The sequence below is a fragment of the Ovis aries genome, chromosome 11 (assembly GCF_016772045.2).
Source record: "Ovis aries strain OAR_USU_Benz2616 breed Rambouillet chromosome 11, ARS-UI_Ramb_v3.0, whole genome shotgun sequence".
In the NCBI taxonomy this organism is placed as follows: domain Eukaryota; kingdom Metazoa; phylum Chordata; class Mammalia; order Artiodactyla; family Bovidae; genus Ovis; species Ovis aries.
The window spans coordinates 55,678,880-55,700,100 of NC_056064.1; the positions used below are offsets into that span (position 1 = coordinate 55,678,880).

The window sequence follows — 21,221 nt, forward strand, 5'->3', positions numbered from 1 at the left end:
GGGGGGAGCTCTGACCTGCAGGCCAGATGCACAGGCCAACGGGGAGCAGGGGTGGCCTGGCAGGTGGCCCAGCCAGCTCCTTACCCCAGGGCTGACGCCTCTGACACAGCAGGGAGAAAAGAAAGACAGGAGAGGGGAGTGAAAGGGCTTCTGTTGCGAAAGCAGCTCCATTTCACAGAGGTCTTGGGGCCCTGCCCAGCAACCCTTCCTCCCCACATCTGATGGCTGGCTCCCCGCACCCAACACTAATCTTCCAGCTGAGATGCAGGGAGGGGCCAAGGAGGGAGGAGACCCTTGAGCAGACCCTGAGCGGGCAGGGGTCTCTCAGTCTTCTGTGATTCTAGGGCCCAAGCCAGGGGCTCCCCTCCAGTTCTCTGCACAGGTCCCCCACCCGACATTTAATCTGTCCACGGCCTGCATCCGGGCCCACACCTCCACCTGGCCCCCGTCACAACTTCTCTCCCAAGGCCCCTCTTGCCAAGGTTCCAGGAAGCATGGGGCCCGGCAACCTGTGCTGGGGGCAGCCCTTAGGGCATGGGCTGGGCCACCTGGGAAGAAGGAGGAGCAGGAGGGACTCGGAGAAGGGGCGAGCAGCTCTCCAGAACTGTCTGGAGGGTGATGGAGAGAGATCACACGGGAGGCATCCAGGCTGGACTTGAGGGTCCAGTGTCTTGAGCTGTAGCAGCAGCAAATAGGCAGGCAGCTGAGCCAAGCCAGTCACGACAGACCCGAGCTGGGCTCAGACCCACCCTCCTGGGCCCCAGGGGCTCTGGTCCCCAAGGGAAAAGTTAGGAGGACCTGCTCCTGGATTCTGCTTGTTGGAAGGAACCCTGAGTGTTTGGCGGCCAGCCTCTGAGGTCCCAGTTCCTGGTTGAGTCCTGACCTGCAGAGCCGGGATGCCTTTCGGGTCAGGCCTGCTGGGCAGTGCTTCACCCCAGCCTCTGGCGAAGCAGCCAGACATCCCCTTCCTGGGCTGAGGCAGGACTCACTGACTTCGGGACTCAGAAGCTGGTCACACAGGTGAGTGACCCCGGGGTTCAGACGCTGGTCACGTACATGATCTCGACACGCAGCCGCTTCTCGGGACCATCCATATCCTCTGTGGTGAGGCCCTGCTCCGGGGCAGCTTCTGGGACGGCTCCTTTGACCTCAGCCCACGGGCCCTGCCGCTCCCTCTTTCCCAGGACACAGAAACTGCCGCCCATGAAGAGGGCGGCTGAGATGAGGAAGAAACTTGACATGTAGAAAACGTAGCTGAAGTCATCGGTGGCATCCAGGAGGAGTCCTGGGGGCACAGAGAGCAAGTCAGGTCACTGCCCAGGACTGTCGGCTGCCTGCACCCCCTAAACCGTGTGCTTTGTGAGGGCTGGGGTTCTGTCCCTGCCGCCTCCCCAACACTGGCTGGTACCTCGCTGGCATTCGTTAGGTATTTGTTGAATGAAAGGAAAGAGAAGCAAACCAGCCCTGGCCCAGGCAGCCAGTCCCCAGGCCGGAACAGCTCTTCAGGGCATGGTTCCTTCACCCTCAGTGGCAGGCGGCCAAGGACTCCAGGGCCAGTGGCGTTTGGAATATCTGCTCAGCCATGCCCTGGGCCCTCGTCAGCTCTCCCTGCTTGTCAACCCTGGAGATCTCCCTTGAAAACTGGAACTCCCAGTGCCACACTCAGAGCAGGGAGTCCCCGTCACCTGACTGTGATAAGCATGCTGCCTGTCAGCTGTCCACCCCACCCCCAGCACCACAGGCTCCACACACACCCCTTTACTCTGAATGTCACACACACAGCTTCCAGCACGGCCACTCCAGTGGGTCTGTACTTCCGTATCTGTTTGCTTCCCTTCCAGCACGAAATCACCACCATGATCGCAAAGCTGCCTCTTTGCCCCAGTCCTCGACTCTTCCACCAGAGGCTGAGCCCTGAGTGGTGGGGACCATTGCTCCATGTTCAGCCCTGCCCACCCGGTGACTGGCACAGGGGGCGGGACAGTTACAGTGGGTGTTCTCATCTGCGTTTTGCAGATGACACTGTGGCTCACAGAAGGAACGTGACTTGCCGAGGGCCCTCAGGCAGGAAGTTGGAGGAGGAGGGTGTTAACAGCAGACCCGACACGTACATAGCTTCTACCACATGCCAGGCTCTCTACTGACCTCTTTGTGGAATGACCTGTGATCCTCACAAACCAGCCTATGAGGTATATTCTACTGTCATCCCCACTTTGCTGATAAGAGAACAGAGGCACAGAAGGGAAGACAAAGAACTGCGGTAGGTCTGGTACCGAAAGCCTTATTTTTGACTGTTTGTACCATAATCACCAGCTGGGGAACAGGCTGTGGCCAGTCCCCCGAGGTGATCGAGAAAATCACAAATAGGGGCTTCCCTGGTGGCTCAGATAGTAAAGAATCTGCCCGCAATGCGGGAGACCAGGGTTTGATCCCCTGGGTTGGGAAGATCCCCTGGAGAAGGGCATAGCAACCCACTCCAGTATTCTTGCTGGGAAAATCCCACTGACAGAGGGGCCTGGCAGGTTTCAGTCCATGCAGTCTCAAACAGTCAGACACGACTGAAGCGACCTGGCATACACATACCCCGCCCAGGCCATCCCCCGCTTGCCCTCCACTCCCAGGGCCTCACCAGCCAGCGGCGGGGAGATGAGGATGGAGATGCTCTCCAGGATGGTGAAGAGCCCCAGGGCACTGGAGAACCGGTCCATGGGGACGATGTCCATGAGGACCTGGAAAAGCAGGGCACCGATGCCGCTCATGGACACGCTGTACACCAGGCAGTAGCCCACCAGGACCCGGAAGTCGGCCGACGCCACACACACCAGGTTGGTGAGCCCATTGAGCAGGGTCGCCAGGCTGAACAGGTACTTGCGGTGGCCCGCAAACTCCCGGCGGCCTGCCACCAGCCCAGCCATGGGCCGCAGGAAGATGTTGCTAAAGCCGATGACAGAGATGAGCAGTGCTGCCTTTTGTTCGTCCACCCCGTGCCGAATGGCGTAAGGGACCAGGAAGACGTGGGGCAGCGGGAAACCCATGATCATCCAGACAACCCCCAGCGTGTATACACGGTAGCCCACGTTGTCCCGCAGGACGTCGAAGGCCAGGTGGCGCCGGATGGCCCGGCCACATGCCACCAGGCAGCCTTGCGAGGGTCTCTTGGAAGGTGAGGGGAGGCCTTCTCTGGCCTCTGGGGTCACGCTGGCAGGCACAGGCTTCACGACAGCCCCGCAGACGCAGCAGTGGAGAAGGACCCCGCCGAAGATGAGGAAGGTGCCTCGCCAGCCCAGGTCCTCCAGGAGGTAACGGGAGAGCAGCGGCCAGAGCGTGATGCCTAGGGAGACACCCGCCGAGGCCAACGCGTTGGCCAGCACCCGCCAGCGGGTGAAGTACAGTCCCAGCACGGTAATGCTTGACTGAAAGCTGAAACACATGCCCAGGCCTGCGGAGGGAGAAGGGGGGACCAGCTCCAGGGCGCGCCCGGTGTGGGGACCCTGGGGTCACGTCCCAGGTCTGTCTTCCTTCCGTTTCCAGCCCAGACCCACTTCTAGGCACCCAGGGGTTTCAGATGGAATCAGCCCACCACACCACCTCCCTGGAAGCATCTCCCCTCCCAAGGCTGCCGGGGGGGTACACCTGTTCCCATGGGCAAGGCACCAGGGGATGTTCAGACACCTAAATTGGGTGAAGTCTCTCCCCTGCTTAACACCTTCCAGAGACTTTCCTTCACATGGAGGAAAAAAGCCAAAGTATTTACTATGCCCTGGAAGGCTCTACACGGGCTGGCCTCTGGCCACCTCTGGGTGCCATCTCAGGCCGCTAGCCATGATAAAGCCCCATTGGTTTCTTTCTCTTCCTCTGGACACCAAGCTCCCACTTACTGGACATGTGCAGCTGCCGTTCCATCTGCCTGGAATACCCTCCCCCCCAGCTCGCTCTCCTAACAGCTCAAATGCCACCGCCCCCACCTACTCTGCACAGCTGAATGTGCAGGAAAGCTCACCACCGTGCCCTGACCACCGGCCTCAGAGTGGCTCTTGGGTCTCCCACGGTGCCACTGCTGTTCCATCAACTGTCTACTCTCCCTCACTCTTGCTGACCCCAAGCCTTCCTCTGTGCACCCCAACCCCTCTCCCATCACTCTCAGCTGACCAACTTTCCTTCCCACCGGTAGCAATGGACAGTCCATGCTCCCAGACAAGGGTGACCCTCCACTTCCTCCCTGCAACCTGTCTGCTCAAGGCACGTCCCTCCAGCAACTTCCCTCTCTCCCAGCCACATCCATTTTCTCTCTACTATTAATAGATCATTCTTCTCCACTGTGATTTCTTCCGTGAAAACAAAACTCTCTCTTGACCCCAGTCTCTTCTGGATAACGGCCCATGTCTCTGCTCCCTTATATAAAAATTTCTTGGAAATCCTATCTCCACTGTCTTCAATTTCCTCCTTCCTGTTCTTTTTTTCAGCCACATTGCATGGCTTGGGGGATGGCAGTTTCCAACTCAGGCCACGGCAGTGAAAGCCCAGAATCGTCCTAGGCCACCCGACTAACTCCCCTGTTGTTCTCTTTTGAACAAATCAGACTTTCATCCTTACTCTGCTCCAGAATTATCAAGGCTGCCACCCTCCACATTACAAAGCCGCAGATGGAGTCTGATGTCGGCTCAATCTGATCCATCAGTGGCTTCACGGTCCCTCCCTCCTCCTCCTCGTCCTTGAGCGCTTTCCTCACTTCCTTTGTCAAGAAACCACTCTCCTGGTTCTCCTTCTACCTCTCTGTCACTTCTTCCTGCCCAGGCCGTGAACCACTGGAGTGTCCATGTCCTGGGCCCCAGACCCCAGTCCTTATCATCCCTCTTCCCTCGTTCCCTTAGTGACAGCAGGGTGATAACCTCATCTCAAGACCTGAATACCAGGGCTCTCAGGACTCCCCAGCTGGCCACTCCAGCTCAGGGCCAGACCAGGTGTGTCCAAACCTGAGCTTCCCACCTGCCCTTGAACCTGCTCTTCCCCTAGGGTCCCCATCGTAGTTAGCGGCCACTCCACTCTTCCATTCCACCCTTGGTATCACCCTTGGCTCTTGGGTCACCCTCGTGTCCTTCTCTGTACCACACCTGCAATCCTGAACGAGACCCCTTCCCTTTGCCTTCATCATACCACCCTGGTTTAAGGTTGTAGCTGCCGCCTGGCTGGGCGATGACAACTGCTGTGTTGCTCCCAGCCTAGCCCCCTATGGTGTGTTCACAATACCACAGCTAGGGTACTGCCTGCATGCATGCTTGCTAAGTTGCTTCAGTCATGTCTGACTCTTTGGGACCCTATGGACTGTAGCCCACCAGGCTCCTCTGTCCATGGGATTCTCCAGGCGAGAATACTGGAGTGGGTTGCTGGGCTCTCCTCCAGGGCATCTTCCCCACCCAGGGATGGAACCCCCGACTCTTACGTCTCCTGCACTGACAGGTGGGTTCTTTACCACTAGCGCCACCTGGGAAGCCCCCAGGGTAGTACCTAGTTCTTCACAAATAGTGGCTGGATGACATCTCTCTGCCCAAACCCCTCACAGGGCCTCCCATCTCACTACAAAGCCTTTGAGCTACCCTATCTGGCCTTTTCCCCTGCGGCCATGCCGCCCCCGCCCCCCACCTTCTTGACCTTTGTTCACAGGCTTCTACCCTATTGGGCTTCCCTGGTGGCTCAGCTGGTAAAGAATCCACCTGCAATGTGGGAGACCCGCAATGTGGGAGACCTGGGTCCGATCCCTGGGTTGGAAAGATTGCCTAGAGAAGGGAACAGCTACCCACTCCAGTATTCTGGCCTGGGGAATTTCATAAGCTCTACAGTCCATGGAGTCGCAAAGAGTAGGACTCCTTCACTTTCACGTCTTCTACCCTGTGTCCTCAGTGCTCCAAGAGTATTCCTGGGCCTTTGGTCTTGCTGCTCCTTCTGGTATGTTCTTCCCTGGGAGCCTGGTGGCAGATGCCTCACCTCCTTCTGACCAAATGTCACCTCCTCTGCAAAGCCTTCCCTGACAGTTCTGTTGAAAGCAGCAAGCTGGGACTTCCCTGGTGGTCAGAGTTAAGACTCCATGCTTCCATTGCAGGGGGCGCAGGTTCCATCCCTGGTCCGGTAAGCGAGATCCGACAAGCCTCAGGCACAGCCAAAAAAAAAAAAAAAAGCAGCAACCTCCTCCAACCCTGCTGTATCTTTTGCACTGGCTGTTTTAGTCATTTCACCTCTTAACTTGTCTAATCTCTGCCCAACCTCACCCGAACGAGGACACTACGGCATCAGCAGTCCTGTCTTCTCGGGCACTTGTCAGGATTGACCCTCGTTACTTATCTGTTCATTGTTCGTCTGCCTCGAGTGGCTGTGAGCAGCCCCAGAAGATTCAGAGCTTTGCCTGCCCTGTTCACCACGCCTGGCCCTTTTCAGTCTCATACCCAGTACCTACCCAGCAACTCTCGAAATGAAATGACAGTCACCTGTGATGAATCCTGCCGTGAGGTAGAGCTGGCCGAGGGTGCGGCAGAAGGAGCCGGCCACCATGCCCAGGCTGGCCAGCACGCCGCCCAGCATCATCGTCGCTCTGCAGCCAAAGCGTCCCACCAGGATACTACACAGGGGGCCTGTGGGGAGGGGGCAGACGGCAGGTGACAGCTGAATGACGAGGTCAGAGGGAGGGAGAGAACAGGCTTGGGAGGGGCTTCCAGGAACAACTAGCAGGTGGCTTAAAGGCTTCCCTGGGGGGCTCAGTGGTAAAGAATCCGCCTGCCAATGCAGGAGACATGGGTTCGATCCCTGATCCGGGAAGATCCCACATGCCATGGAGTGACGAAGCCCATGCACCACAACTACAGAGCAATGAAACTGTGCTCTGCAGCCCGGGAGCTCAACCACCAAAGCCGACAGACCCCGGAGCCTGTGCTCCGCGATGAGCAGCCCCCACTCGCTACAACTAGAGGAAAGCCTGCAGCGCAACAAAGACAGCACAGCCAACAATAAATAATAAATGCGTGCGTGCTGTCACTCAGCCACGTCTGACTCTGCAACCTATGAACTGTAGCCCGCCAGGCTCCTCTGTCCATGGGATTTTCCAGGCAAGAATACTGGAGTGGGCTAACATTTCCTCCTCCAGGGGATCTTCCTGACCCGGGGATTGAACCTGGATCTGCTGCGTCTCCTGCACTGGCAGGTGGATTTTTTCACCACTGAACCACCCGAGGAAGCCCTCAATTAAAAAAAAAAAAGGCACAAAGCAGAAGCCCTGGAACGCATACGCCTGGGTTCTGATCCCCACCCTGCTAAAGACTGGCTACAGGTCAAGCAAGGCCAGTCCCTTTCTAGGCCTTGATTTCCCCCTGCAGAGACTGAGGGGTCAGGCTGGGTGATGTCTGAGCAGCTGTGAGGTGCTGTAAATATTCAGTTTGACCCTGACCAGGATTCCCAGAGGTACAGACTAAGGCCCTTCACTGCACTGACCAGAGGCCACATCCATCTGGGTGAAATCGTGACCTGGGTGGATGCCCCTCGCAGGGGTTGGTCTCAGCGGACCACAGTCCCAGGGTGGTTACATCACAGGGAGCACCTCCAGTCCCCATTCCCCTCTCCCCCATCCTCAGGAGGACTGGCCACAGCCCTCCCACCATCCTCAACCTGTTCAGGGTGGGCAGCCCAGGGCCTCGGGCTACGCTGCGCCCCCTTGCTCCAGCCTCTGGAGAAAAGTGTGTGGGGTACCTTCTCCCCTCCCCCATTCCCTCCAGCCACCACCAAAGTCTTGCATCGCTGGATGTTTGGCTTCTGGTGGAGAAGGGCCTGTCCTCCCCAAACTCTACCCTGAGCTGCTTTCTCATCAGTGCAGACCCGGAGTAGAAGTGAGCCAGCCCTGGCAGGCTGCTCCTTGACACCTCAGAGGGCCCCATCTGCCAAATACCTTGCCCCAGCCCGCCCTACCCCACCCTCCCAAATACATACCATAGAGTTTCTCCAGAGTTAATGCTCCCAGAGTGCAGCCAAAGGGACAGAGAAAGTGTGTGTGCACACGCAATGTGAGTTTGGGTGCTGGGTGTGGAGAGAGGGTGTGTGGGTGTGAGCCAGTCTGAGTGTGAGAGTAACAGAGGAAGTGAGCGGCCCATCCTCAAAGGTAATCAAGGAGAGGCAGCCACAGAGGGAGAGGAGAGGCTTTGAAATGGACATGACCGCTGACCCACACATCCTTCCCACCCCCATACTTTGACCTGACTTTGGAAAGGTGACATTGGGGAAAGCCCTGAGTCACCGTGTGTGGGGCGGGGGCTGGGACGTGTGCCAGCTTAGCTGAGATAGCAGAGGGTGCTGGGGTGGGGCACTGGGAGGCAAATGCTCCCTCTGCATGGGCATGGTTTCTTCCCCAAACTCACTCTACAGCATGGGTAAGGCCTCGGATACTCCGTGCTGGCTTGTCTTCATCTCTAAAATGTGTGGGGTTTGGGGGTACTTAGGATCAAGGATAGTTGCAAGTTAAAAATCTCCATAATACTCTGAATGAGCATGGCCTAAAGGTACGTGTGTGTGTGTATGTAAGACAGACCTATAGGAGTCCTGGGCTGGCCGGAATGTTGGCATACCTCCTGGGCGTGAGTCTGAAGCTGGCTGGGGAGCAGGGTCCCCACTGAATGCTCGGTTCCTAGTCCCTGGCCCAGACCCCTCTCCAGTTGCAGCAAAGGAACCATCTGAGATTCACACTTCTGCCCATGCTTGTTGGCTGAAAGGTTGTGCAGTCTGAGCCAGGCCTGGCTTTGCTCCTTGCCCTGAGCCCATGCCCCAGTGAAGGTGGCTTCTATCCCAGTCTGACTTCCCTCCCGGTGCTGGTGGAGGGCGGGGAGATGGATCACCTGAGACAGGCAAACAGGGGTGAGGAGAGCCCGGCGGGCTGTCAAGTCGAGCCCCCCCCCAGAGGTCACTGCCCATGGAGTCTCCCTGGGGAGCTCCCAGGAATGGGGGGGCAGTCCTGTGAGCCCAAGGCTATTGTGGAGAACCCACCCGGGCCCCTTCTCTTTCCCTGGGGTCAAGGTGAGCCCTTCACATCCCTGGAGAAGGCAACCAGGAACTGAGGGGACTGCCCTCCATCTCCCCCGCCCTCTGCTTCCTGGTGAGAGATGGGGTTCTTGCACTGCCCCCTCTTGCTCCTGGGGTCCTTCTCCAGACCTCTGCTTCCTGTCCTGAAGCCCCGATGAGGGCAGTTTCCACTGCCCAAGCTCTCAGACCTGGCTGGACTCTGTGATCTTCTCTGCAACCCTGTGTGGGAGGTGGGCAGCCTGGGGCTGCTGGCTGTTACCCCCAAATGGCAGAGGGAAAAACTAAGGTTCCAAGAGTTCACCCCGCGGGAAGCCTCGCTGTTCTGTGGCTTGTGCCCCCGCACTCTTATGGTCTGGCTCGATCCTCCCACGCTCATCAGGAGGACCGGCTTTACATCCTGGGGGCCTCCCTGCCCTGTGCCCCTCCCCAGCCCAGTCCAGCTCAGCCCAGCCCAGCCCCACAGGATCCTGGGTGGGGGAACTGGCCCTGCTGAAATCAAGATGACATCCCAGGAATTCACAGCACCAGGTGAAATCTATGGCCCCAGAGAGAGGGACCCAGGAGGCTGGAGAGGTTCTGGCTTCCTCCCTTCCCCCCGAGCTCCTTCTCATCCCTCCCCACACCCCAGCCCACACCCGGTCCCTCCCCACCCTGCTCACCCCCTGCGTGGAGCATGGCTGTCAGGATGGAGGGGAACCAGGAAGTCTCGCTGTTGCTGGCCTGGAACTCACGCTGCAGTTCGGTGAAGAAGATGCCGATGCACGTGGGGAAGCCCAGGGTGAGGCCCTGCGTCACCACGGAGGCCAGCAGCACCACCCAGGCCCAGCAGCCCTCGGAGCGCTCCAAGGCCTGGGGCATCCTTGGCTACGAGTGCTGCAGCCACAGCCTAACCGCTGCCCGGGTCACCTGAGGAAGGGACAGAAGGGAGCTGCCGGCTGGCCCCGGCCTTCCTGCCGCCACCCCTGGGCGGCTGGACCCGTTCCTTCCTCTCGCCCGGCACCGGGTACGGCAGAGGGGCGCCACCCCCTGGGAGGTGGCCAGAGGCCCACACACTGGCCTTGGCATCGCCTTTCCCCTACTTCTCAGAGCCAGCCTGGCAGGAGGGACAGGAGGGGCCAGCAGGTGAACCACTGTGGGCCCGAGTGGGCGGGCGGAACGCTTTCTAGCTGTGCCGTCATCTAGGGGTCAGCAGGTGGGACTGCCTGGCCCCGCCGTGGCCACGCACCCGCCAGAACTGCCGGTGGCCGTCTGGAGCCACTCAGTCCCGGTGCCACAGGCGCACGGTGACACCTCTCCAATGTCCCAACCAGCCTTCCCGCTTCCAGCACCCCGGGCACAGCCAGGCTCCCTGTCAGAGCCACGGTGACAGCCGGGGAGCCAGTGGGCGGGGGCCGCTGAGTGGGCAGCTGCTGCACAAAGCGCGCCACGCCACAGCGCCCGAGTGCGGAGCCCGAGTCTCCCTGCAGCGCTGCTGTCACGGCGCTCACGGCCAAGAGGCCCCACACAGTCCCAGAGAGAGGCCTGTCCCCGCGCGGGCTTCTCTGAGCACACACACGGCACACACACACATCACACAGACACAGACACACTGCACACACACACACAGCACACCACACACAGCACACCACACACATCACACACACAGACACACAACACACCACACACATCACACACACACAACACACATCACACACACAGAGACACACATCACACACACACTGCACACACACAGCACACCACACACATCACACACACACATCACACACACACAACACACCACACACATCACACACTGCACACACACACACACACACACACACAGACACACTGCACACACACACACACACACACACACACTGCACACACACACAGACACACACACACACACATCACACACACACAGCACACCACACACATCACACACACACACAGCACACCACACACATCACACACACACACAGCACACACCACACACACACACATCACACACACACACATCACACACACACACATCACACACACACACACACACAGCACACCACACACATCACACACACACACACAGCACACCACACACATCACACACACACACACTGCACACACACACACACACACACACACATCACACACACACACCACACACAGCACACCACACACATCACACACACACACACACACACACAGCACACCACACACATCACACACAGAGACACACTGCACACACACACAGCACACACACATCACACACACACTGCACACACATCACACACACGCACACACACCACACACATCACACACACACACACACACACACACAACACACACACACACACTGCACACACACACACACACACACACACACAGCACACCACACACAGCACACACACACACACACACTGCACACATCACACACAGACACACACACACACATCACACACACACAGCACACCACACACATCACACACACACAACACACATCACACACACAGAGACACACATCACACACACACTGCACACACACAGCACACCACACACATCACACACACACAACACACCACACACATCACACACTGCACACACACAGCACACCACACACATCACACACACACAGCACACCACACACATCACACACACACACACACCACACACATCACACACACACAACACACATCACACACAGAGACACACATCACACACACACTGCACACACACCACACACATCACACACACACACACAGCACACACACATCACACACACACTGCACACACACACACAGCACACACACAGACACACAACACACCACACACAGCACACACACACACACACAACACACCACACACAGCACACCACACACATCACACACACACACACATCACACACACATCACACACACAACACACATCACACACACACAGACACACTGCACACACACACAGCACACCACACACACACACAGCACACAGCACACCACACACAGCACACACACACAGCACACACACAGCACACACACAGCACACCACACACATCACACACACACAGACACACATCACACACACTGCACACACACAGCACACCACACACATCACACACACACACACTGCACACACCACACACACACAACACAACACACATCACCCCACACATACAGTACACATACACACGGCACACACATCACGCACATATACCACACAACACACATACCACATACTACACAACTTACACACACCACACGTAACACACATATAACATACAACACGTACAACACACAATCACATGAATACATAGAAAGGTGCACAAGCACATACAAAGAATACAAACATACATAACACCCGTGCATACACAGTCACACAGGAATGTGTAGAAAGATACCCATTCACACAGATGGGCACAGTTACACACACAGACGTGCACTTACGTAGGTACACACACAGACACATAGACACACACCAGACAGGCAGAGAGAAACACACGGGACCACCAGGCACACAGAGTTACATGCAGACCCACACTTACATACAGAAAAACCCAGAGACACAGGGACACACACAGTCACGCGTTCAGGAGGGCATGACACGCACAGAGATACACATGCTCAGACACACACACGTGCAGCAGCACACCCCCAGACACACTCAGGCAAGCCCAGAGACAGATAGACAGGTGCTGCAGACAAACGGACACACACAAACAGGGCCGCGTGCTATGCAGACAAATGCACCCCCCACAGCCTTGGCTCAGTCCCACCTTGGTTCCTCGCCACCACCAGGGTCACTGCCCCCATCATAGAAGCTGCCTTATCCAGGCCTCGACCCCCAGCCCCCTCCCCAGATGAAAAGCCCTTTTCCAGTCCCCTCCATCCTGCCTCTCCCCCTGCTCCCTGGCCCGCAGGGGCCCCAACCTCAACCCTCGCCAGGCAGTGAGAGCAGAGCAGTCTCCGTGAAGCCAGCCATCCCGGGCGCTCCGGTCCCCACAGCCTTCCTCCTTTCTGCCCCAGGCCCTGAAGATCCACGGAAACTCAGGAAACTATCAGAAATAGGAAACACCTCTTCCTGCCCAGCCCAGCACCCCACACCTTCCCCCCAGGCCCTGGAGCTTCAACACAGCACCCAAGCTGGATCCAGCCTAACTGCCTCCTTCCTGGGCTCCAACCCCTAGCCCTTCTCCAGCACAGGCCTCTTCCCTCCCCAGAGGACCCCCAGAGGCCCTGCCACAGTGAGTAGCCCATTCATCCTAGCCTGGGAGAGTGAGTGTGTGAGTGTGAGTGTGTGTGCGTGACCTTGAGTCCTGCGTGTGGGCTAGGAACACCTCTTGCCCTCCTGGCTCCTGCACGTCACACAGGCCCTAGAGATCCCCTAGCCCCGATTCTTCTGGCTCGGCCCCAAGCTTGGGGGCAAACCTCAGATCCTCCTCCAGCAAACTGGCTCTCACTCCTACCAGGATTTCTGTTCCCTCAGCAAGTAGAAAGGCCACGGATGCCACCTGATCCCGCCTGTGAATGTCAAGTCTCCCCACCCTGCTCCAGTGCTCACCCCTCCTCCACACACCCCGGCCCCTCCATCTTCCTGGACCTGCCACTTTCCACTTTCCTCCCAGAAGGACCATCAGCCTTCCCTCCGGCTGGTCCCTCACCACGGTGCCCCACCCCCAGCACCCCCCCACACCCCTTCCGAGCAGCAGGCTGTCTCTGACCAGAGGTGGCAGGGAGAAGGAAGATGGGAGAGGAGACACGTGGGGGCCCCCAACCCCCTGCCCGGCTCTGGTCCCCTCTCCATTGCCCTTGCCTCCTGCCTCTGGTGCCCTTATCAGCAATTACTCCTCTGAGCCTCCCCTCCAGTGAACTCTGTCCAGAATTCTGACCTTCACCCTGCACCTACCTTCCCTCAGAACCTTTCAGTGGAGCTGGTTTCTCCTCCCTCCAGGCCTCAGGGGACAATCAGAGCCCAGGAAACCCTAAGCTCATTTGTTCTCTCTTTACCCTGGCCTCTCTCTAGGGGCTGGCTTGCACTTTGGCCTTCTCCAAGGAGGCTGTGCCCTCCCATACAGCCCCCAGACAACTCCCAGGTCACACGCAGAGCTTTTCTCTCCTGTTGGTCCTCCAGCACCCCCTCCCCGAGCCAATTGGTCGCTCCTCGGGAACTCGGTTGCCGAGATTCCAAAATCCTCAGCCAGAGAGAAGTCCAGTCGGTCCTTCAAGAGTCAGCCCCAGCGGCATCTCCAGGAAGCTATGCTGACCCCCAACTCTAAGGCCCTTTCCTGTACTTCTCTCCTTAATAGTAGTTTTCACACCAAACTGGAGTGGATCCTTCCGTGCTTATCGCTGTCACCTGCATTTCTCCTCCCACTTCTACACTATGAGCAGGGAGGGACCTGTTCATAGCCGCCCACCTGGCCTCCACCTGAGCCCAAAAGGTAATATCAATGTGACTCACCTGTGCTCCTCGGGGGGGCAGGCAAGCCCAGGAACAAGGGTGAGCTGGTTTCCGGGCAGGCAGGTCCATTCCAGAAGACTCAAGCGGAACAGAGTAGCAGTGTGGGCTCTGGTTCCGCCTCTGCCCCAGCAGAGAAGCTGTCTTCCCTTTGTACCTGGAACCAGGAGTCATGATCACCCCCTGGCATGCAGTTGGGGCAAGGAAGGAGACAGGGCTGGAGATGCTTCACTCTCACTTCCCGGGACTGGAGGTGAGCAGCTTGCCACGGGAGCTGCTGACCTCAGTCCTCAGGGACCTGCTGCCCAGAGAGAACGACCGTCCTCATGCCAGGTGACCCAAAGCTGGCTGTGTGGACGGAAGTTCAGATGACATCTCCTGTCCTTTTCCCATGACACACAGTGCCTGGTCTGTTTTTTAGGGCTTCCCATCTTACGCCAGGAGACTGGCCAGGCCCTCAGAATCCATCCCCAGCACCCCCGAGCTTGCAGGTACAGGCAAAAAAGGGCAGTGATGCTCTCACGCAGGGGTCTGGGGTTAGGGTCCTGGTGTGCAAGGGCCTCCCCCTGGACCTCTGCTCTCTTCTCCTGGCGAAGAGCTGGTGAGAGGAAAACAAGGAACCATCACCTTTTCCAACAGTGGAAGGATGGCCAGACCCTGGAGACCCCCTCCCTCCCCAGGCTCCACACCAGGCAGGATGCCAGGCCTGAAGCCCAGGGCAGAGGACAGGCAGGAGTGAGATTCCTGCCCGAGAGGGGAGCAGCCCGAGCCAGCCTGAGCTTGGGGCGGACAAGCCCTCAAATTCCCGGACCTGGCAGGAGCCTGGGGAAGGAAGAAGGCGGTTCCAGAGGTGGGCCAGCTGGAGCCGGTCACCCTCCTCCCTTCTCTGCCTCCAGAGGTGCCCCCACCATCCAGACAGGGGCCCCGGTTGACCACGGCCTGGAAGGGGGATGGGCGAGGCAGCAGAAACCTCATGACCTCTTGCCACCCTGGCACATTCCCTGCCGTCCGGATCAGTTTCCACAGGGCTTGCTTCCCACCCTCCCCCTCACGGCGGATCTCCTCTGGGTGGGGCTTCTGGGACGTCCAGGCGCCATCCCCTGGGGAGGTTTCAGCCCAGGCCTTGGGTGGTGCCTGTCCCCTCACCCGCCAGGCCGTGGGGGTCCCCAGCCATCCCAGGCTAGAGCGGCCCGCGGGACGCGGACAAGGATCCTCACCCCCAACCGGCGGGCAAAGGGCCCCGGAGGTCCCCGGCGGGGCGGGTCCGCGACGGTGCCCACGGGGACCCCGGCGAGGGAAGACACCTCGGGGGCCGTGGGGGGTTCCCGGGGAGCCTGCTCACCGGCTCGCATGGGCCCGGCGGAGGGGCGGCTCCACTCCCGCCGAGCGGCTTCCTGCGGCCCGGCCCGCCCGCGGAGGAGGCGGCAGGACGCCGGGCGGCAGCAGGGACCGAGGGGCGGGCGCAGGGCGCGGGTGGGCGGGACCACCTCCGCGTCTCCTGGAGCCTGGCGGGAGGCCTCGGGACCAGGCCCGGGGGAGCGGGGAGGCACTCCATGCTTGCAACCTCGCCCCCTCCTCCGAGTGGTCCGGACCACTCCAGCAGCCCCGGCCGGGCTCCCGGCGCCTACGGGCGCGTAGGTACGTAATTAACAAGTAATTGGCGTAGCCCACCTGCTCGCTATCGAGCTTCTTGATTTTCCCGCTCTGATTCCAGGACCCCTGGAATGGAAGGCAGAAAGCGTGGGGTAAGAGACGGCACCTCCCAGCGGCAGTCGCGTAGGCGGCCAGGGTGCAGGATTCCTTCTTGGGAGGCTCTAGCTTCCTCCCAGTGAAAACCTAGAGCTTTGAAGGCCACATCCAGAGGAGGCCGGGCAGGCAGCTGTCGAGGAGCAGAGAAGAGGATGGACCCCCTCAGCCCTGGGAGCGGGTCAGAGGGCCCGCACTTCCTCTGCTCGTGCTCCTCTCCCACCTAGCCAAGCCTTGATAGGTATTGTTTAAAATGTATAGTTAGTGCAAACCTACAGCAATCAAGATGGTGTGGTACTACTGGGTAGATGTATAGATCAGTGAAACAGAATTGAGAATAAGCCCTTACATTTACAGTCAGTTAATTTTCCGTCAGGGTGCTGAGACAGTATAGGGTGGGAAGAATATATAGCTGCATGTAAAAGAATGTGGTTGGATTGCTACCTCATACCGTTTAAAAAACAAAACACAACACTAAAACTATAAAAATTCTTAAAAGGAAGCATAGCAGTTAACTCTTCATGACCTTGGGTCAGGAAATGAGTTCTTCTTCGACACTACAGCAAAAGCAGAAGTGACAAAGGAAAAAAAAAAAAAAGGTTTGGACTTCTCTGACAGTTTAAGATCTCCGCATGCTGCCTGGTGCAGCCCAAAAGCTAAAAACCTTTGTGCACTAAAGGACACCATCAGGAAAGTGAAGAGATAACTCTCAGAATGGGAGAAAAAGTATTTGCAAATCATATATTTGATAAGGGACCTGCATTGAGAATGTATAAAGAACTCTCACAACTCAACCTCAAAAAGACAAATACTTTTTACAAACAGTAAAAAGACAAATAATTCCATTAAAAATGGGTGAAATATATGAATAGATATTTCTCCAAAGAAGATATGCGAATGGCCAACAAGCCCATTGAAAAAATACTCAACATTATTATTCATCAGGGGAAATGCAAACCAAACCCTCAATGAGATACCACTTCCCACCCACTGGAATAGTTAACTTCTGGGTGAGTGAGGTAAGAGATACTGTATCGAGTTGTGAGTCATACCTTAGACATCTGTGCCCGTGGTTCCTTTACTTGGCAACAGTCACAGTGCTGGGATTGCCTCTTACTTCGGGGATATTCATCCTAGTCTGAGGTTCCCTAGATACAAACCTTGGGAGGAGGGGATTAAGGTTTATCCCATGGTCCCAAAGGGATGGTCTCAGGCTTTGAGAGGTCCTACTCCTGTGTCCTGGGGACAAAAGAGGGTCACACTGGGTCTACACCGTCTGGATACCCCTTATCTCAGCCTGGCCCAGTACTGGGTGGCAGTGGGACAGGAGGGGAGGGGGGCAGGGCACAATCATTCCAAGTATCACATGCACACACGCACAAATGAGGCAGCTATTGAGAATGCAAAAAAGCTACTTAGAACCCAGTGAGGCTGAGATAGGGGAAGATTCAACTTCTCATAGACTTTGAGCCTCATTATGTGCTCATTGTAACAGGTTAGCATATGCTAAACGACACAGATGTCAAGATAGTTCCAAAGCTGACCAAAACAATGGGTGGTGGCCCAGTTCCTGGAAATCCCCGCCTCTACCCCAAAAGAGTTGGATAATCCTCCTACTTGTTAGAAATCACCAACCTATAAAAATGGACAACCCATATACCAGAACCACTCTCACCTTCCGAGAGGGACCTCTCTCTCTGGAACGCGTATTTCTCTAAATAAGCTCGCTTCCGCTTTCCTATGGCTTGTTTTCTGCACAAAGTCGAGAACTCTCACTTGGCACCCTGTCCCAGGAGTCTCACCGGAAACCTGGAACTTGACTATACCTGTCCTGGGTACTCAGAACAGGCTGGGTGTAGCCCTCCACCCCATTTGTGGGTACTCTGGCCCTACCTAGGGACTCAATGCCCAGGGACTTCCTGGAGGCTCTTACCCTCTCTGGAAAAATCAAACTAGGTTTCCCAGGACCCCACTGTCCTCTGGGGAGCCCCACTCTAATCTTCGACCTCTGCTCAACAAGATGAGACTCAGAGAGCTGTGGGCAAACCCCCTCCTCCATCCCAGACTCTGGGTACTTCTTCAGAATAAAGCTCCCACCAGGTCGGGGCATAGTCACTGGCTGCAGAGCTCAGGACTAGGGTCTGTGACTCCCACAGGTCACCCTTGCAGCCTTCCTCTGTGACTCTGCCCCAGGGGTTGCTCTGAGGGGGCAGCCTGGTCACCGGGCCCGGTTTTGTTAGAGCATATCACAGCTGTAAAATGAGAAGTGGGTGACCAGGGACTCAGAGAAGCAAACTGAGGCATCTGCTCAAAGAGAGAGGGAGGCAGCTGCTCAAAGTCATAAACCTTTAGGAATTAACTCTAAGTAGTCAGTAGTTGGGTTCCCTGGTGGCTCAGTGGTAAAGAATCCGCCTGCTAGTGCAAGAGATGTGAGTTGGATCCCTGGGTCAGGAAGATCCCCTGGAGAAGGAAATGGCAACCCACTCCAGTATTCTTGCCTGGAGAATCCCATGGACAGAAAAGCCTGGTGGGCTACAGTCTATGGGGTCGCAAAGAGGCAGACACAACTTAGGGACTAAACAATTAGTATTGAATAACCCAATTGCCACATATCACTAAGAACACCATGTTCTGCTGCTGATCTGCCAACCCCGCCTGAGATCTGCCCGGCTATTCCATTCCCTGAAACACTCTGTCCTAATGATCTTTTTTTCCAAATAACAAAAAACATGGTCAGCCTTTGGTTGACTTGCATGTGTCAACTTAGAAGCCCCTTCCTCCAGGAAGGCCTCCCAGACCTCCCATGTTGAGGCCCTAATCCTGCCGAGTGTTGTGTGTCTCCCACACTAAGTACCCTGAGCCTTTGGGAACTTTCTTGCCCAGTTGATCAACATTGCCCCAGCCCTTAACACAGGGTGTAGCATAGAATATAACAATATTGGTCACCATGTGTGGAGGAGGTTCTAAGTACTGTTCAGATACTACCTTACTGGCTTGGTGAAGGAATGGAGTATTGCCCACCCCAAGTCAGTCCCTCATTCCAGGATCTTAGGATCCTTAAAAATATATATATATATATATATTTATTGATCCTTTAAATATATATATATATATATGTATATATGACCACACTATGCGCAATTGGGGATCTTAGTTCTCCAACCAGGGATCAAACCCATGCCCCCTGCTTTGGGAGTCTTAACCACTGGACCATCAGGAAGTCTCTAAAAATATTTTAATTTTTTAGAAGCTCCAGGATGGGATGCTGGTCCCTCTGCCCCTCTCTCTGGGTCTTGGCCTGTGCTCGTGACCCTGCGGTCTCCTTGGCATGGACAGAGTGCCCTCTGCTGGGTTAGTGGGGACAATCCATCCAGGCTCTTCTGCACGCTGCTGGCACTGGGCCCCTCGGCACCTTCCTGTTCGCGAGCCCCTCCCCTACTCCACCAGCTCTGTTCCTTTTCTACCTTCTGCCTGTCACCCTCCTCTGCCTGTTTGCCCTCCTCTGCCAGGGCCTGTATCAACTTGTCAGCTGGTCCCAGAGGCCTGGGCCATGCCACCCGGCTCGCTATATCCCCCAAAGATCCTCCTAAACTTGAATCTGAGGGGCCAAGTCTCTCCCAGGACTGACCATAGCTGGAGACCTAATGTTGGGGTACCTAGTACCCCAGCCTCCCCTCCACTCCAGCCCCCTTACTCTTCTCAGCTTTCTCCTCTCTCTCTCTCTTTTTTTGGGGGGCTGCATTGCAAGGCAGGTAGAACTTCCCTGACCAGGGATTGAATTTGTGCCCCCTGCAATGGGGACCCAGAGTCTTAACCCCTGCACTACCGGGGAAGTCCTCCTTTTGCGTTTCTTACCCAGAGTCTCTCCTCCACGCCACCCCCGTTCTGGAGCTCCAAGCCCTTCTCCTTGAGATTTTCTCACCGTCACCGGAACTGAGCCTGTCCCTACACTGCCCACAGCAGCTTCCTCTTCCTTCACAGCAGGCCCTTCCTCTGTTCTCTGACTCCATCCCATCCAGGGCCTCCTTCCTTCCCCTTGGCTTTCATCTTCATATCCAGCTGAGCTTAATTCTACTGCCTCTTCCCTTTGAGATCTTGCTCAGATGTCTTATCTCTTCCTGAAGCTGGGGCCCCTTCAGGCCCATACAGCTCACACACTGAGCCTTGACAGCTCTCTCTCCTCAGCCTCTCTGCCTGAAATGGCAGAATCATCTTCCCAAACCCTCCCCACTTTGGGGACTTCCTTGGCTGCCCAGTGGTTAAGACTCTCTGCTTCCAACGCAGGAAGCCTGGGTTTGATCCCTAGTCAGGGAACTAAGATCCCACATGCCCCGTGCTGCAGCTTAAAAAAAAAAAAAAAAAGGCATCTCACTTTTCAGGGCTGCACTGGAAGGCCATGCCGGCTTTGAGTTCACAGGACACTCTGCCAGCACCCTGGCAGGCTCTGTTCTGCACACTTGTATCCCAGTACTCCAGCCCGCATGCCTGACAGCTGGCCCTGGGGATTTGCCTCCTCACCCATTCCCACCTCACGTGCGTTTCTGCACTCAGATGTCACCCCCTGGGCCCTCACTTCACACCCAACACCCTTCCTCTTGGCCCCACTCAGCCTGGCCCTGGAGCCCATGGTTCTCCCCGCTCGGGCTGCCCTGATACGCTCAAAACTGTCCATTTAAAAACAAACGGGGTGGGGACTTCCCTGGTGATCCAGTGGTGAAGAATCTACCTTGCAATGCAGGGGACGCGATTTCAATTCCTGGTCAGGGAACTAAGATCCTACATGCTGCGTGTGGGTCAGGGAAGCCTGCTGAAGCCCAAAACAAAATAAATAAATATTAAAAAAAAAAAAAACCCTGGATGGGAAGGGGAAGCTTCCCTGGCGGCTCAGTGGTAAAGAGTCCACCTACCAATTCAGGAGACACGGGTTTGATTCCTGGGCAGGAAGATCCCACGTTCACAGAGCCTGCGCTCGCTGTAACAAGAGAAGCCACCACAGT

The 21,221-nt window shown here is 56.7% G+C and overlaps 1 protein-coding gene across 15 annotated transcripts; it reads right to left on the reverse strand.

The window, feature by feature from the left end:
- Positions 1-134: 134 nt before the first annotated feature.
- On the reverse strand, positions 135-20,176 carry SLC16A5 (solute carrier family 16 member 5). Of its 15 annotated transcripts, none has more exons than XM_042256388.2 (9): positions 20,080-20,176; positions 17,277-17,463; positions 16,150-16,197; positions 15,051-15,076; positions 14,482-14,635; positions 9,711-9,957; positions 6,480-6,623; positions 2,630-3,439; positions 135-1,285 (listed from the first exon to the last, which is right to left on the reverse strand). In XM_042256388.2, exons 6-9 carry the CDS (start codon positions 9,907-9,909, stop codon positions 1,038-1,040), a joined length of 1,401 nt encoding a protein of 466 aa, XP_042112322.1. In that variant the 5' UTR covers positions 9,910-9,957; positions 14,482-14,635; positions 15,051-15,076; positions 16,150-16,197; positions 17,277-17,463; positions 20,080-20,176; the 3' UTR covers positions 135-1,037. The 15 variants fall into 15 exon arrangements, with proteins under 15 accessions (XP_042112322.1, XP_042112321.1, XP_042112326.1 ...); XM_042256387.2 differs by having other exon boundaries at positions 15,002-15,076; XM_042256392.2 differs by lacking the exon at positions 17,277-17,463.
- Between the last annotated feature and the right edge of the window lie 1,045 nt (positions 20,177-21,221).